The following is a 14,011-nucleotide window of genomic DNA, read 5'->3' on the forward strand; positions in this document are numbered from 1 at the left end:
CTTTCCTTCCTTCCCCAGGGGACCAGGAGGAAGAGGAGCCTCAGCCAATAGAAGGAAGAGAGGCTTGGCTCATAATTTGTACATAATTTTTTACAAAAAATTAAAGGTGCTTTCTTTGTATTCCTGCCAAGAGATCCAGGGAACTGGGCAAAAAATGCTCTGGTTCTTTCCTTCCTTCCCCAGGGGACCAGGAGGAAGAGGAGCCTCAGCCAATAGAAGGAAGAGAGGCTTGGTTCATAATTTGTACATAATTTTTTAGAAAAAATTAAAGGTGCTTTCTTTGTATTCCTGCCAAGAGATCCAAGGAACTGGGCAAAAGTTGCTCTGGTTCTTTCCTTCCTTCCCCAGGGGACCAGGAGGAAGAGGAGCCTCAGCCAATAAAAGGAAGAGAGGCTTGGCTCATAATTTGTACATAATTTTTTACAGAAAATTAAAGGTGCTTTCTTTGTATTTCTGCCAAGAGATCCAGGGAACTGGGCAAAAGATGCTCTAGTTCTTTCCTTCCTTCCGCAGGGGACCAGGAGGAAGAGGAGCCTCAGCCAATAGAAGGAAGAGAGGCTTGGCTCAGTAGCTCTGCTGTGCAATCGAGAGAGCCTGGCAAAGCAAGCTACCCCTCCCCCCTTCCTCTCCAAGGGAGGAGCCTCAGCCAATGGAGAAAATGGAGGCTTTGCTCTGTAGCTCTTGTGCGATTAAGCAAGGCTTCTAAAGCAAGCCATGATGCAGAAGGAAGCAAGAGAGAGGGAGAAGGAAGCAGAAGACAGCCAGTTGCTCATGGGCCTGATAGGAGCCCTCCGGGGGCCTGATTCAGCCCTTGGGCCACATGTTTGACACCCCTGGTGTAAATTTTAAACATAGTATACGAATATTCATCACATACTTGTGAGTGAGTGGTGTTTTTATTTAATCACGGTATTGCATCAACCATCACCAGTGGTCTGACCTAGCCTCAGATCGCAAAGCATGGAGGCACACCATCCACCAGGCTGTCTCTTCCTTTGAGAACACACGCATAGCTGGTCTTGAGGACAAAAGGAGATTGAGGAAGAATCGCACTGCTGCAGCACCAACCCCAAATCAGACTTTTCCCTGCAGCCACTGTGGCCGGACCTGCCTGTCCCGCATTGGTCTTGTCAGCCACCAGCGAGCCTGCAGCAAACGTGGACTATTGCACCCTTCTTAAATCTTCGTTCGCGAAGCCAAGCCGAGAGAGAGAGAGAGAGAGAGAGTATTGTTTGTTGATATTTTCCTGCCCTGGAACTCTGCAAAGGGCAGCTTTCTTTGTCTCAGACTTCCACCTCCTTCCGCTGCATGCAGACTGGCTCGCTGGCTCAAGCAATCCAGAGTCCCCCCTTTCCCACGTACAAAGTGACATTCTCTAATGCGATCTGTTTTCACACACACCAAACAATGCCTTTTCGATTCGCTTCCGATGCGCTTTAGCGATCGTTAGCGAGTGGATTTTGCCGTACGAAAGGCGGATCTCTTTCTTAACCCAGATGCGAAGAGCGACTGTGAATTGCAAGAGTGTTCTTCAGCGTCTGTGAAAGCCCAGGCGCAGAAGTCTGGGCTGCAAGAGCAGGGTTCGAATGTGAGGGCGGGGGCTGGACTCAACAGTGTTTTGATCCCTTTCGGCTCTTCAAGGCCTTCCACCGGCTCTTCAAAGCCTCCGGCGGCGCTTAAAAACAAGGAAAGCCTGCACCACACGTTGTTATGTAACCCTGTCAGGCAGGAGGAAGTTTTATTACCAGAGTTATATAACAGTTAATTATTTTCTCTGCACTCTGAAGGGTGCCCAGCAAAAAAAACAGTATTGAAAAGGGTGCACCGAGTTCCAGGAGAGGCGGAGACGACTCCCTCCTCGTGTTCAAACACGCTACAGGTGAGTGGTCGCCCGGACGGAAAAAAGGACATAAGAACATAAGAGAAGCCATGTTGGATCAGGCCAACGGCCCATCCAGTCCAACACTCTGTGTCACACAGTGGCAAAAAATTTTATATATACACACACACTGTGGCTAATAGCCACTGATGGACCTGTGCTCCATATTTTTATCTAAACCCCTCTTGAAGGTGGCTATGCTTGTGGCCGCCACCACCTCCTGTGGCAGTGAATTCCACATGTTAATCACCCTTTGGGTGAAGAAGTACTTCCTTTTATCCGTTTTAACCTGTCTGCTCAGCATTTTCATCGAATGCCCACGAGTTCTTGTATTGTGAGAAAGGGAGAAAAGTACTTCTTTCTCTACTTTCTCCATCCCATGCATTATCTTGTAAACCTCTATCATGTCACCCCGCAGTTGACGTTTCTCCAAGCTAAAGAGTCCCAAGCGTTTCAACCTTTCTTCATAGGGAAAGTGCTCCAGCCCTTTAATCATTCTAGTTGCCCTTTTCTGGACTTTCTCCAATGCTATAATATCCTTTTTGAGGTGCGGCGACCAGAACTGCACACAGTACTCCAAATGAGACCGCACCATCGATTTATACAGGGGCATTATGATTTTTATTTATTTATTCCGGGATTTATATCCCGCCCTTCCCACGAGTGGCTCAGGGCGGCTTACAACAAACAATAAACAATAAAATCAGAACAAAGTTATTACATTTAAAATCAAACACTGGCTGATTTGTTTTCAATTCCCTTCCTAATAATTCCCAGCATGGCGTTGGCCTTTTTAATTGCAAACGCACACTGTCTTGTTATTTTCAGTGAGTTATCTACCACGACCCCAAGATCTCTCTCTTGGTCAGTCTCTGCCAGTGCACACCCCATCAACTTGTATTTGCAGCTGGGATTCTTGGCCCTCTCTCTTGCTTCCTTCTGCATCACAGCTGGCTTTGCCAGGCTTGCTCAATCGCACAGGAGCTACAGAGCAAACCCTCTATTTTCTCCATTGGCTGAGGCTTCTCCCTTGGGGAGGAGGGGGGGGAGGGAGGGCTTCCTTTGGAGAGCCAGTTTGGTGTAGTGGTTAAGTGTGCGGACTCTTATCTGGGAGAACCGGGTTTGATTCCCCACTCCTCCACTTGCACCTGCTGAGATGGCCTTGGGTCAGCCATAGCTCTGGCAGAGGTTGTCCTTGAAAGGGCAGCTGCTGTGGGAGCCCTCTCCAGCCCCACCCACCTCACAGGGTGTCTGTTGTGGGGGAGGAAGGTAAAGGAGATTGTGAGCCGCTCTGAGACTCTTCGGAGTGGAGGGCGGGATATAAATCCAATATCTTCTTCTTCTTCTTCTTCCTTTGCCAGGTTCTCTCAATCGCACAGCAGAGCTACTGAGCCAAGCCTCTCTTCCTTCTATTGGCTGAAGCTCCTCCCCCTCCTGGTCCCCTGGGGAAGGAAGGAAAGAGGCGGAGCTTCCTTTGCCCAGTTCCCTGGATCCCATGGGAGAAATACAAAGAGAGCACCTTTAAGATCAACCAGTGCTAACGTTTTAAGCAAATGAGTTTGACACTTTCGATCTAGAATCCTCGTGTGGACTAGGACTCCATATTGGACTTCTCGTGGACTTGACGGTTTCCATTTGAGAACTAATGAGTGCGAACTTACAAATGGACTTTGTGAATTAATTTCTTTGTCTATTGGACTTTTATGTACTCCTGCCTGCTGCCTTAATGCTCCATGTTAAGAGGCAATAATATTGCGTAAAACTTTAACAAGATTCCGTCATCATTGACATGAATGAAAATTGTTCTTTATTTGTGTGCTCTTACAGCTGACAGTGTGTTGGTTCCATAGGATCTAGAAGAGCCAGGTTCGAATCCCCCTTTCTGCCGCGCGAGCTTGCTGGGTGACCTCGGGCCAGTCACGAACTCTCAGCCTAACCTACCGAACCTGTTCCGCACAGAGGCTGGCAGCAGCAAACTACCTCTGCTCATCTCCTGCCTTGAAAATCCTAACAGGTCACTCACTGTAAGTCAGTTGCAACTGAACGGCGCTTCCCACCACTAAAGCAGTCAAGACTGTTCAAGAGGTGGCAGCTGAGAAGTGATCTGATCACCTGTCATGAGCCCTGACGAGGAGGAGCTGGGAGGGTTAACAGACCTGGAAGAGTTGCCAGCCAGTTCCTCAGCTGAACAAATGGCAGCTGGCTCATCAGTCACTCTCCAGGCACCAATGTCAGTTGTTGACAATCAATCTCCTCCAAGCTCTCCTCCTCCCATCTCAAGAGTTCGAAGCAGGCTCCGGAAAGAACTTTCAGAGCGAAGACATGAGGCACGCCGATGCTTCAGATCTCTCAGCCCTGAGTTCTAGCAGAGTCCCTGCCACCCAGGGAGCAGGCTGACTGAGACTCCCATGTAGCTCCCACCCAGGACCTGGTAACCTTGTGGAAGCAACAAGTCTGTTCTCTGGCTTGCATCCACGCTCCATCCTGATTCCTGATCCTGACCTACTTGATTTCCTTGGCACCCTGACCTTTTGGCTTTTGGACGTTGACTTCTGATTCCGGTTTGTGATTCTGCATTGGTGACTTGGCTCCTGCTTGACTTCCTGGACTTTGACCTTGGACTGGCTTTGGACTCCTGCCTGCCTGCACCCTCAGAACGTGACATCACCATCTTCAAGTCCTTGAAGGGCTGTCCTATAGAAGATGGTGTGGAATTGTTTTCTGTGGCCCCAGAAGGTAGGACCAGAACCAGTGGGTTGAAATTACATCAAAAGAATTTCCGGCTCAACATTAGGAAGAACTTCCTGACCGTTAGAGGTTCCTCAGTGGAACAGGCTTCCTTGGGAGGTGGTGGGCTCTCCTTCCTTGGAGGTTTTTAAGCAGAGGCTAGATGGCCATCTGACAGCGATGAAGATCCTGTGAATTTAGGGGGAGGTGTTTGTGGGTTTTCTGCATTGTGCCAGTTTGGTGTAGTGGTTAAGTGCGCGGACTCTTATCTGGGAGAACCAGGTTTGATTCCCCACTCCTCCACTTGCACCTGCTGAAATGGCCTTGGGTCAGCCATAGCTCTGGCAGAGGTTGTCCTTGAAAGAGCAGCTGCTGTGAGAGCCCTCTCCAGCCCCACCTACCTCACAGGGTGTCTGTTGTGGGGGAGGAAGGAAAGGAGATTGTGAGCCGCTCTGAGACTCTTCGGAGTGGAGGGCGGGATATAAATCCAATATCTTCTTCTTCTTGGACTAGATGACCCGAGAAGTCCCTTCCAACTCTATGGTTCTATGACTGTTAAGAGCGGTTCTTCAGTGGAACAGGCTTCCTTCTCGGGAGGTGGTGGGCTCTCCTTCCTTGGAGGTTTTTCAACAGAGGCTAGATGGCATTCTGACAGCAATGAGGATCCTGTGAATTTAGGGGGAGGTGTTTGTGAGTTTCCTGCATTGTGCAGGGGGTTGGACTAGATGACCCTGGAGATCCCTTCCAACTCTAGGATACTATGTTTCTAGGTTTCCACAGGCTTCCTTGGGAGGTGGTCGGCTCTTCTTCCTTGGAGAATTTTAAGCAGAGGCTAGATGGCCATCTGACAGCAATGAGGATATTGTGGATTTAGAGGGAGGTGTTTGTGAGTCTCATGCCTTGTGCAGGGGGTTGGACTAGAAGACCCTGGAGGTCCCTTCCAACTCTAGGATTCTAAGTTTCCACAGGCTTCCTCGGGAGGTGGTGGGCTCTCCTTCCTTGGAGGTTTTTCAACAGAGGCTAGATGGCCATCTGACAGCAATGAGGATCCTGTGAATTTAGGGGGAGGTCTTTGTGAGTTTCCTGCCTTGTGCAGGGGGCTGGACTAGATGACCCCGGAGGTCCCTTCCAACTCTATGATTCTAAGCAGGTTTTTTGAGTTTGGCTAAGTTGATGTCGGCTTGCCGTCTCATTCCACCAGGCAACGCAACTGCTCGCTGCCTTAGTCTGCTCTGCTTCGTTCCTCTCTCCCTCCCTCCCTCCGAGGGTTTTGATCTGTGATGTGTTTTAACGAAGACGCTATCTCAGGCACAGGCTCCAATAAATCAGTCAGGCGGCCTTTTAGCCGAGAGCTCGGCGGAGCAGACCAAACTGCAAGGAGCCGTCGACAGGTTCGGCGTTTGCCTCGAGAGCCGAGTGGAGTCCTGGCGCAACCGTGGCGCAGGCTGGGAATTTAAACGCGGCCCAGCCCCGAGTTCGAGACGCAAAAACAATATCCCAGCTCGAGAAGGATCCCTCGACTACGTACGCTCCCCGCGGAAAACAAAAATGTATTCAGGGAGGGTAAGACGGGTGCGGTGAACAAACCAAGGAGGGTGAGGCCTAGGATGGAGACAGCAATCAAATTAGCTCGTCGTCTGCTGACAGAGCTGGCTCAGGGGCTGAGGAGCAAGGAAGACTCCCGGGTGTTTCTGCCCTATCCTGGCTCGCGGCCAGAATTTCAGAAGACGGCTAATGCAAGGGCTGGGACGGTAGGAATGAGGGAGCGTTCCCTCAGCGCTTAGTTCCCGTGGCCCTTTCTTACGATCAATTCTTGATCAATTCCGTAGGGCCTGCAACACTACCCTTTTCCAGCTGGCCTTCGCTTAATGCGGATTTATAGTCTACTATTTTTATGTATTTCATTTCATTCGATTTATATCCCGCCCTACCCCACCAAAGCGGGCTCAGGGCGGCTCACAACATACTACATACGGCCATCATAAACTACCAAGGAGAACACTTAGAACAGAGCACGGTAAATGTTAGTTCTAATTTTGACGGTTTTAATTATAACGGTTTTAATTAGTACATTATATTGTACTGAGATAATGTTTTATATTGTAGCTCTGTAATTGGTACATGTTGTGAGCCGTCCTGAGCCTGCTTCGGTGGGGAGGGCGGGATATAAATAAAATATTATATTATTTTTATTATTATTATTATTACACGCCCAAGGAAATACTGATCACCGCTTTGGAGTCAGGCAGAAGTTTTTCTCTCAGGATCTTGGGAGGGGTTTTTTTTTTTGTCATCTTCTAGGTGTGGAGCAGAGGTCACTGGGGACATGGGGAGGGGTGAGGCATTTGTGAATTCCCTGCGTTGTGCAGGGGGTCAGACTAAATGATCCCCTTCCAACTCTATGGTTCTTATGAAGGAGACGACTGAAGATTTATGCCCCACCCTTCTCCCTAAATCAGAGTGGCTTACAATCTCCTATATCTTCTCCCCCCACAACAGACACCCTGGGAGGTGGGTGGGGCTGAGAGAGCTCTGACAGAAGCTGCCCTTTCAAGGATAACTCCCTCGAGAGCTCTGGCTGACCCAAGGCCGCTCCAGCAGCTGCAAGTGGAGGCGTGGGGAATCAAACTCGGTTCGCCCAGATAAGAGTCCGCGCACTTAACCACTACACCAAACTGCCTCTCATAATCATACGATGGTTATGATGATTATATTGGATTTATACCCTGCCCTTCACTCTGAATCTCAGAGTGGATCACGATCTCCTTCACCTTCCTCTCCCCCACAACAGACACCCTGTGAGGTGGGCGGGGCTGAGAGCTCTCTCCCAGCAGCTGCTCTTTCAAGGCCATTCCGGCAGCTGCAAGCGGAGGAGTGGGGAATCAAACCCGGTTCTCCATTGCCCTCTGCAAGTCTGATCCTGCCCAGGTTGGTTCTTGAGACTCGTAGATCTTTAACCTTTTGAGAATCACAACCCAACCTGCAATCAAGCCTCTCTTCCTTCTATTGGCTGAGGCTCCTCCTCCTCCTGTTCCCCTGGGGAAGGAAGGAAAGAGCCAGAGTTTCTTTTGCCCAGTTCCCTGAATCCCTTGGGAGAACTATAATGAAAGCACCTTTAAGACCCAACAAGTGATAATTTTTTGTTGTTGTTTGTTGTTCAGTCGCACAGTCGAGTCCGATTCTTTGCGACCCCATGGACGAAGTCATGCCAGGCCCTCCTGTCTTCCACCATCCTCCGAAGTCTGCTCAAATTTGTGTTAGTTACATCAGTCACGCTGTCCAGCCATCTCATCTTTTGCTGTCCCCTTCTTCTTTTGCCTTCTGTCTTTCCCAGCATCAGGGTCTTCTCCCTTCTCATAGGGTGGCCAAAGTATCTGAGCTTCAGCTTCAGCATCTGACCTTCCAGGGAACAGTCGGGGTTGATTTCCCTTAGGATTGACTGACTGGATCTTCTTGCAGTCCAAGGGACTCTCAAGAGTCTTCTCCAGGGAGTGCTCCCTTCTCATTGGGTGGCCAAAGGATTTGAGCTTCAGCTTCAGCATCTGACCTTCCAGGGAACAGTCAGGGTTGATTTCCCTCAGGACTGATTGGATCTTCTTGCAGTCCAAGGGACTCTCAAGAGTCTTCTCCAGGGAGTGCTCCCTTCTCATTGGGTGGCCAAAGGATTTGAGCTTCAGCTTCAGCATCTGACCTTCCAGGGAACAGTCGGGGTTGATTTCCCTTAGGTCTGACTGATTGGATCTTCTTGCAGTCCAAGGGACTCTCAAGAGTCTTCTCCAGGGAGTGCTCCCTTCTCATTTGGTGGCCAAAGGATTTGAGCTTCAGCTTCAGCCTCTGACCTTCCAGGGAACCGTCTGGGTTGATTTCCCTTAGGACTGACTGATTGGAACTTCTTGCAGTCCAAGGGACTCTCAAGAGTCTTCTCCAGGGAGGGCTCCCTTCTCATTGGGTGGCCAAAGTATCTGAGCTTCAGCTTCAGCATCTGACCTTCCAGGGAACAGTCTGGGTTGATTTCCCTTAGGATTGACTGACTGGATCTTCTTGCAGTCCAAGGGACTCGAGAGAGTCTTCTCCAGCACCACAGCTCAAAATGTTTTAAGCATGTTTAAAGGATATTTTAAAAAAATCTTTGTGTTTGTGTCCTTTATAAAGTTTATATCTCAGCTACCTAATCTTAAATAGGCACACGCATGGCCCGGCCCGACAAGGTCTCGTTTGTGTCTGATTCTGCCCACATAACAGACGAGGTCAGCACCCCTGTAGGGTTTCCGAAGCCTAAACAGCTAAGGGGAGATGGTTCCCCCTTGGGCTGGGAGCAACATGCCGGGGCCCAGGAGAGAAGCTTTCCCTGCCGATCCTGTGCCTTGGCGGAGTTTGATGTTGCCACAAGCGTACAGTTGTGTGGCAGCTTCATAAATCCATCAGCTCCGCCTCACCGGCCTGAGAACACCCTCAGGTTTCGATGTCACAGGGAAGCTGCAACCCAAAGAGGGGAAAGGAGAGAAAGAACGCAGCTGATGACTCAGCCCTTTGGCTCTGGAGGAAGCTGAAGTAGGGCCCCGTTTCCCGGTTTTCAGACCTGATTGGTTCGGCAAGCGTTTTGTCATCGAGGGACGACCACTTAAACCTCACAAGCCAGCCTGCCATGGGAACCTCCACATTCAGAGGCACTAAACCTCTGCATCCCACAGCCTGGAGGCAACATCAGGGGAAGGCCTCGGCCACTCTGCACCGTTGCTGGCCCTCCAGAGGAACTGACTGGCCACTGTGTGAGGCAGGAGCTGGACCGGATGGACCCTCACTGGTCTGATCCAGCAGGGCTCCTCTGAGTTTCTTCTCAGGGGAAGGCCTCGGCCCCTCTGCCCTGTTGTTGGCCCTCCAGAGGAACTGGTTGGCCACTGTGTGAGACAGGAGGCTGGACTAGATGGACCCTCACTGGTCTGACCCAGCAGGGCACTTCTGATGTTCTTCTCAGGGGAAGGCCTCGGCCTCTCTGCCCTGTTGTTGGCCCTCCAGAGGAACTGGTTGGCCACTGTGAGACAGGAGGCTGGACTAGATGGGCCCTCAATGGTCTGACCCAGCAGGGCTCTTCTGATGTTCTTCTCAGGGGAAGGGCTCGACCTCTGTGCCCTGTTGTTGGCCCTCCAGAGGAACTGGTTGGCCACTGTGTGAGACAGGAGGCTGGACTAGATGGACCCTCAATGGTCTGACCCAGCAGGGCTCGTCTGATGTTCTTCTCAGGGGAAGGCCTTGGCCTCTCTGCCCTGCTGTTGGCCCTCCAGAGGAACTGGCTGTCCATTGTGTGAGACAGGAGGCTGGACTAGACGGGCCCTCAATGGTCTGACCCAGCAGGGCTCTTCTGATGTTCTTATGCCTTCTACTGAATCAGATTCTTGGTCCATCAAAGTCAGCACTGTCTACGCAAACTGGCAGACACCCTCTGGGGTCTCAGGTCAAGGTCTTTCCCATCATCTCCTGCCCGGTCCTTTTTAACTGGATGTGCCAGGGACTGAACCTGGGCCCTTCTGTATGCCAAGCAGATGCTCCACCAATGATTCCCATTGCCGCTGCCTTCTTATGGCACATGAAGGGAGACCCAGATACGGGACATCGGAGTACTTCCAGCAGACCTCTGGGTGGGCGGGCCTTTAAGATTAAGAGCTCCCCTGACTAACAACACTCTCCACCCTCCCAATCTCACCTGCCTCTCCAGAGAAATCTTGTCGCACTCCAGGTCCTGCCGGACGGAACGCTCCTGTAGCAGCTCAGCACGCAATTGGTCGATCTGGAGAAAGAGAGAGAAGGAGGAAGGGCGGGGCTTAACACGAGGTTTCCTGCCTTACGGCCTGAAACCAAAGTCTGTTCCGAAAGCGACACAACAGAGAACGGAAGAAGGGCGGCGGCTCGGGAGCCACATGTGGCCCCACTGGCTGGCTTGGAGAATGCATTAAAAGTAGTCTTCTTTCCACCCCTCTCTCACTCCATCTATTTGCTTTCCTTTGGGGTGTAGTATGGTGTAGTGGTTAAGCGCACAGACTCTTATCTGGGAGAACCGGGTTTGATTCCCCACTCCTCCACTCGCAGCTGCTGGAATGGCCTCGGGTCAGCCAGAGCTCTTGTAGGAATTGTGGAAAGGGCAGCTGCTGTGAGATTCCTCTCAGCCCCACCCATCTCACAGGGTGTCTGTTTTGGGGGAGGAAGATAAAGGAGATTGTGATCCACTCTGAGATTTGTAGCAGAGAGCCAGTTTGGGGTAGTGGTTAAGTGTGTGGACTCTTATCTGGGAGAACTGGGTTGGATTCCCCACTCCTGCACTTGCACCTGCTTGGAATGGCCTTGGGTCAGCCAGAGCTCTGGCAAAGGCTGTCCTTGAAAGGGCAGCTTCTGGGAGAGCCCTCTCAGCCCCACCCATCTCACAGGGTGTCTGCTGAACATGAACATATGAAGCTGCCTTATACTGAATCAGAACTTTGGTCCATCAAAGTCAGTATTGTCTTCTCAGACTGGCAGCGGCTCTCCAGGGTCTCAAGCTGAGGTTTCTCACACCTATTTGCCTGGACCCTTTTTGGGGGGGAGGAAGGGAAAGGAGATTGTGATCCACTCTGAGATTTGTAGCAGGGAGTCAGTTTGGTGTCATGGTTAAGTGTGCGGACTCTTATCTGGTAGAACTGGTTTGGATTCCCCACTCCTCCACTTGCAGCTGCTGGAATGGCCTTGGGTCAGCCAGAGCTCTGGCAGGAGTTGTCCTTGAAAGGGCAGCTTCCGTCAGAGCTCTCTCCACCCACTCACAGGGTGCCTGTTGTGGGGAGAGAAGACATAAGAGCCACTCTGAGGCTCTGATTCAGAGAGAAGGGTGGGGTATAAATCTGCAATTTCTTCTTCCTTCCTTCCTTGCAGATCTCAAACATCTGACATTCATGCCTTGCAGCTCTCTAATGTCTGACGTTTAGCACACGAGGTTTCCTGCCCTACGGCCTGAAGCCAAAGTCTGTTCCGAAAGCAACACAACAGAGAACAGAAGAAGGGCTGCGGCTCGGGAACCTAAAAGTATTTCCTCGCATACACCCAGTTTTACCTTCGCTCCTGCAGGGAAGATCCTTGTGTTTGTGTTGGCAGCTGCAGTCAAAGCAACGGGTTTTGTTTGGTTTTTAAATCCGCACCGCCAATCAGATTTCTGATGGCCAATCACAACCCCTGCCGGGCTTCTCCCCCTTTTTAAAATCACTCGGCAGAGTTCGTGGGGAAGGTGTCAGCGGGCGCCGTGTGGGGCCTGGGGCCAGGGGATTCCCCCTTTCCCGCCCTCAGCCCCACGCTCTGCAATAAGGCAACCTTCCTTACACGCCCTTTGCTAGGGGTTACAAAAAGATAAAGATGATGATGATTTTGGATTTATATCCCGCCCTATACTCTGAATCTCAGAGTCCCAGAGCGGTCACAATTGCCTTTACCTGTCCCCACCACAACAGACACCCTGTGAGGTGGGTGGGGCTGAGAGAGCTCTCCCAGCGGCTGCCCTTTCAAGGACAACTCCTACGAGAGCTCTGGCTGACCCAAGGCCATTCCAGCAGGTGCAAGTGGAGGAGTGGGGAATCAAACCCGGTTCTCCCAGATAAGAGAGCTCTGGCTGACCCAAGGCCATTCCAGCAGGTGCAAGTGGAGGAGTGGGGAATCAAACCCGGTTCTCCCAGATAAGAGAGCTCTGGCTAACCCAAGGCCATTCCAGAGGGTGCAAGTGGAGGAGTGGGGAATCAAACCCGGTTCTCCCAGATAAGAGAGCTCTGGCTGACCCAAGGCCATTCCAGCAGCTGCAAGTGGAGGAGTGGGGAATCAAACCCGGTTCTCCCAGATAAGACAGCTATGGCTGACCCAAAGCCATTCCAGCAGCTGCAAGTGGAGGAGTGGGGAATCAAACCCGGTTCTCCCAGATAAGAGAGCTCTGGCTAACCCAAGGCCATTCCAGAGGGTGCAAGTGGAGGAGTGGGGAATCAAACCCGGTTCTCCCAGATAAGAGAGCTCTGGCTGACCCAAGGCCATTCCAGCAGGTGCAAGTGGAGGAGTGGGGAATCAAACCCGGTTCTCCCAGATAAGAGAGCTCTGGCTGACCCAAGGCCATTCCAGCAGGTGCAAGTGGAGGAGTGGGGAATCAAACCTGGTTCTCCCAGATAAGAGAGCTCTGGCTGACCCAAGGCCATTCCAGCAGGTGCAAGTGGAGGAGTGGGGAATCAAACCCGGTTCTCCCAGATAAGAGAGCTCTGGCTGACCCAAGGCCATTCCAGCAGCTGCAAGTGGAGGAGTGGGGAATCAAACCCGGTTCTTCCAGATAAGACAGCTATGGCTGACCCAAAGCCATTCCAGCAGCTGCAAGTGGAGGAGTGGGGGAATCAAACCGGGTTCTCCCAGATAAGAGAGCTCTGGCTGACCCAAGGCCATTCCAGCAGGTGCAAGTGGAGGAGTGGGGAATCTAACCCGGTTCTCCCAGATAAGAGTCCGCGCACTTCACCACTACACCAAACTGGCTCTCTTAAGAAGAAGGGTCGGCGTTTGTTTCCCGCCTTTCGCCGCCGATAGGCGCCTCAAAGTGGGTCACAACCTCCTCCCCCTCCTCTCCCCACAACAAGCACCGTGTGAGGTAGGTGGGGCTGAGAGAGAACGTGACTGGCCCAGGGTCACCCGGCCGGTTTCGTGGGGTGGGAGATGGGGAATCAAACCCGGTCGATTGAGCCAGATCCGAGGCTGCCGCTTTTTCCCACTATGCCACGCCGGAATGAAAGTGCTGTTAAAACACTCAGTATTTAATGCAGCAGCAAACCCTCTGTTGGGAAGGCGACCGCACTGTCGGGTAAGGATTTAAGCAGGCTTGTTTCCGGGTCGTGCAGCGAGGCCGAGCCGGCCGCTGAATACCCTTACAGGGCCGTTTTTTGTACCAGGAACTCCTTTGCATATGAGGCTTCACACACACACCCCTTGAAAGTCTGGCGAAAGAGCTCTGCTTTACAGGCCCTGCGGGATTGATTCCGATCCCGCAGGGCCTGGATCTCCAGGGGGAGCTCATTCCATCAGGCAGGGGCCAAGGCTGAAAAGGCCCTGGCCCTTGTTGAGGCCAGACGAACATATGAAGCTGCCTTATACTGAATCAGACCCTCGGTCCATCAAAGTCAGTATTGTCTACTCAGACGGGCAGCGGCTCTCCGTGGTCTCAAGTGGAGGTTTTTCACACCTATTTGCCTGGACCCTTTCTAGTTGGAGATGCCGGGGATTGAACCTGGGACCTTCTGCTTCCCAAGCAGGTGCTCTACCACTGAGCCACTGTCCCTCCCCTAGGAAAATCTGCGTTGCTGATCGTAAAGACCTTTGGGGCTCATATAAGGGTTTCCCAGCCCCTTCCAACAAAGAGCATCTCTCCCC

General features: G+C 51.7%; 1 protein-coding gene across 1 annotated transcript in view; it reads right to left on the minus strand.

The window, feature by feature from the left end:
* The window catches only part of CGN (cingulin), a 117,554-nt gene that overhangs the window by 11,570 nt on the left and 91,973 nt on the right, over nucleotides 1-14,011 (minus strand). The window contains exon 9 of the mRNA XM_060257253.1: nucleotides 10,308-10,391. Coding sequence (XP_060113236.1) covers nucleotides 10,308-10,391 — 84 coding nt within the window. The remainder of the gene's footprint in view (nucleotides 1-10,307; nucleotides 10,392-14,011) is intronic.

Source organism: Heteronotia binoei, chromosome 1, assembly GCF_032191835.1.
Source record: "Heteronotia binoei isolate CCM8104 ecotype False Entrance Well chromosome 1, APGP_CSIRO_Hbin_v1, whole genome shotgun sequence".
NCBI classification, from domain to species: domain Eukaryota; kingdom Metazoa; phylum Chordata; class Lepidosauria; order Squamata; family Gekkonidae; genus Heteronotia; species Heteronotia binoei.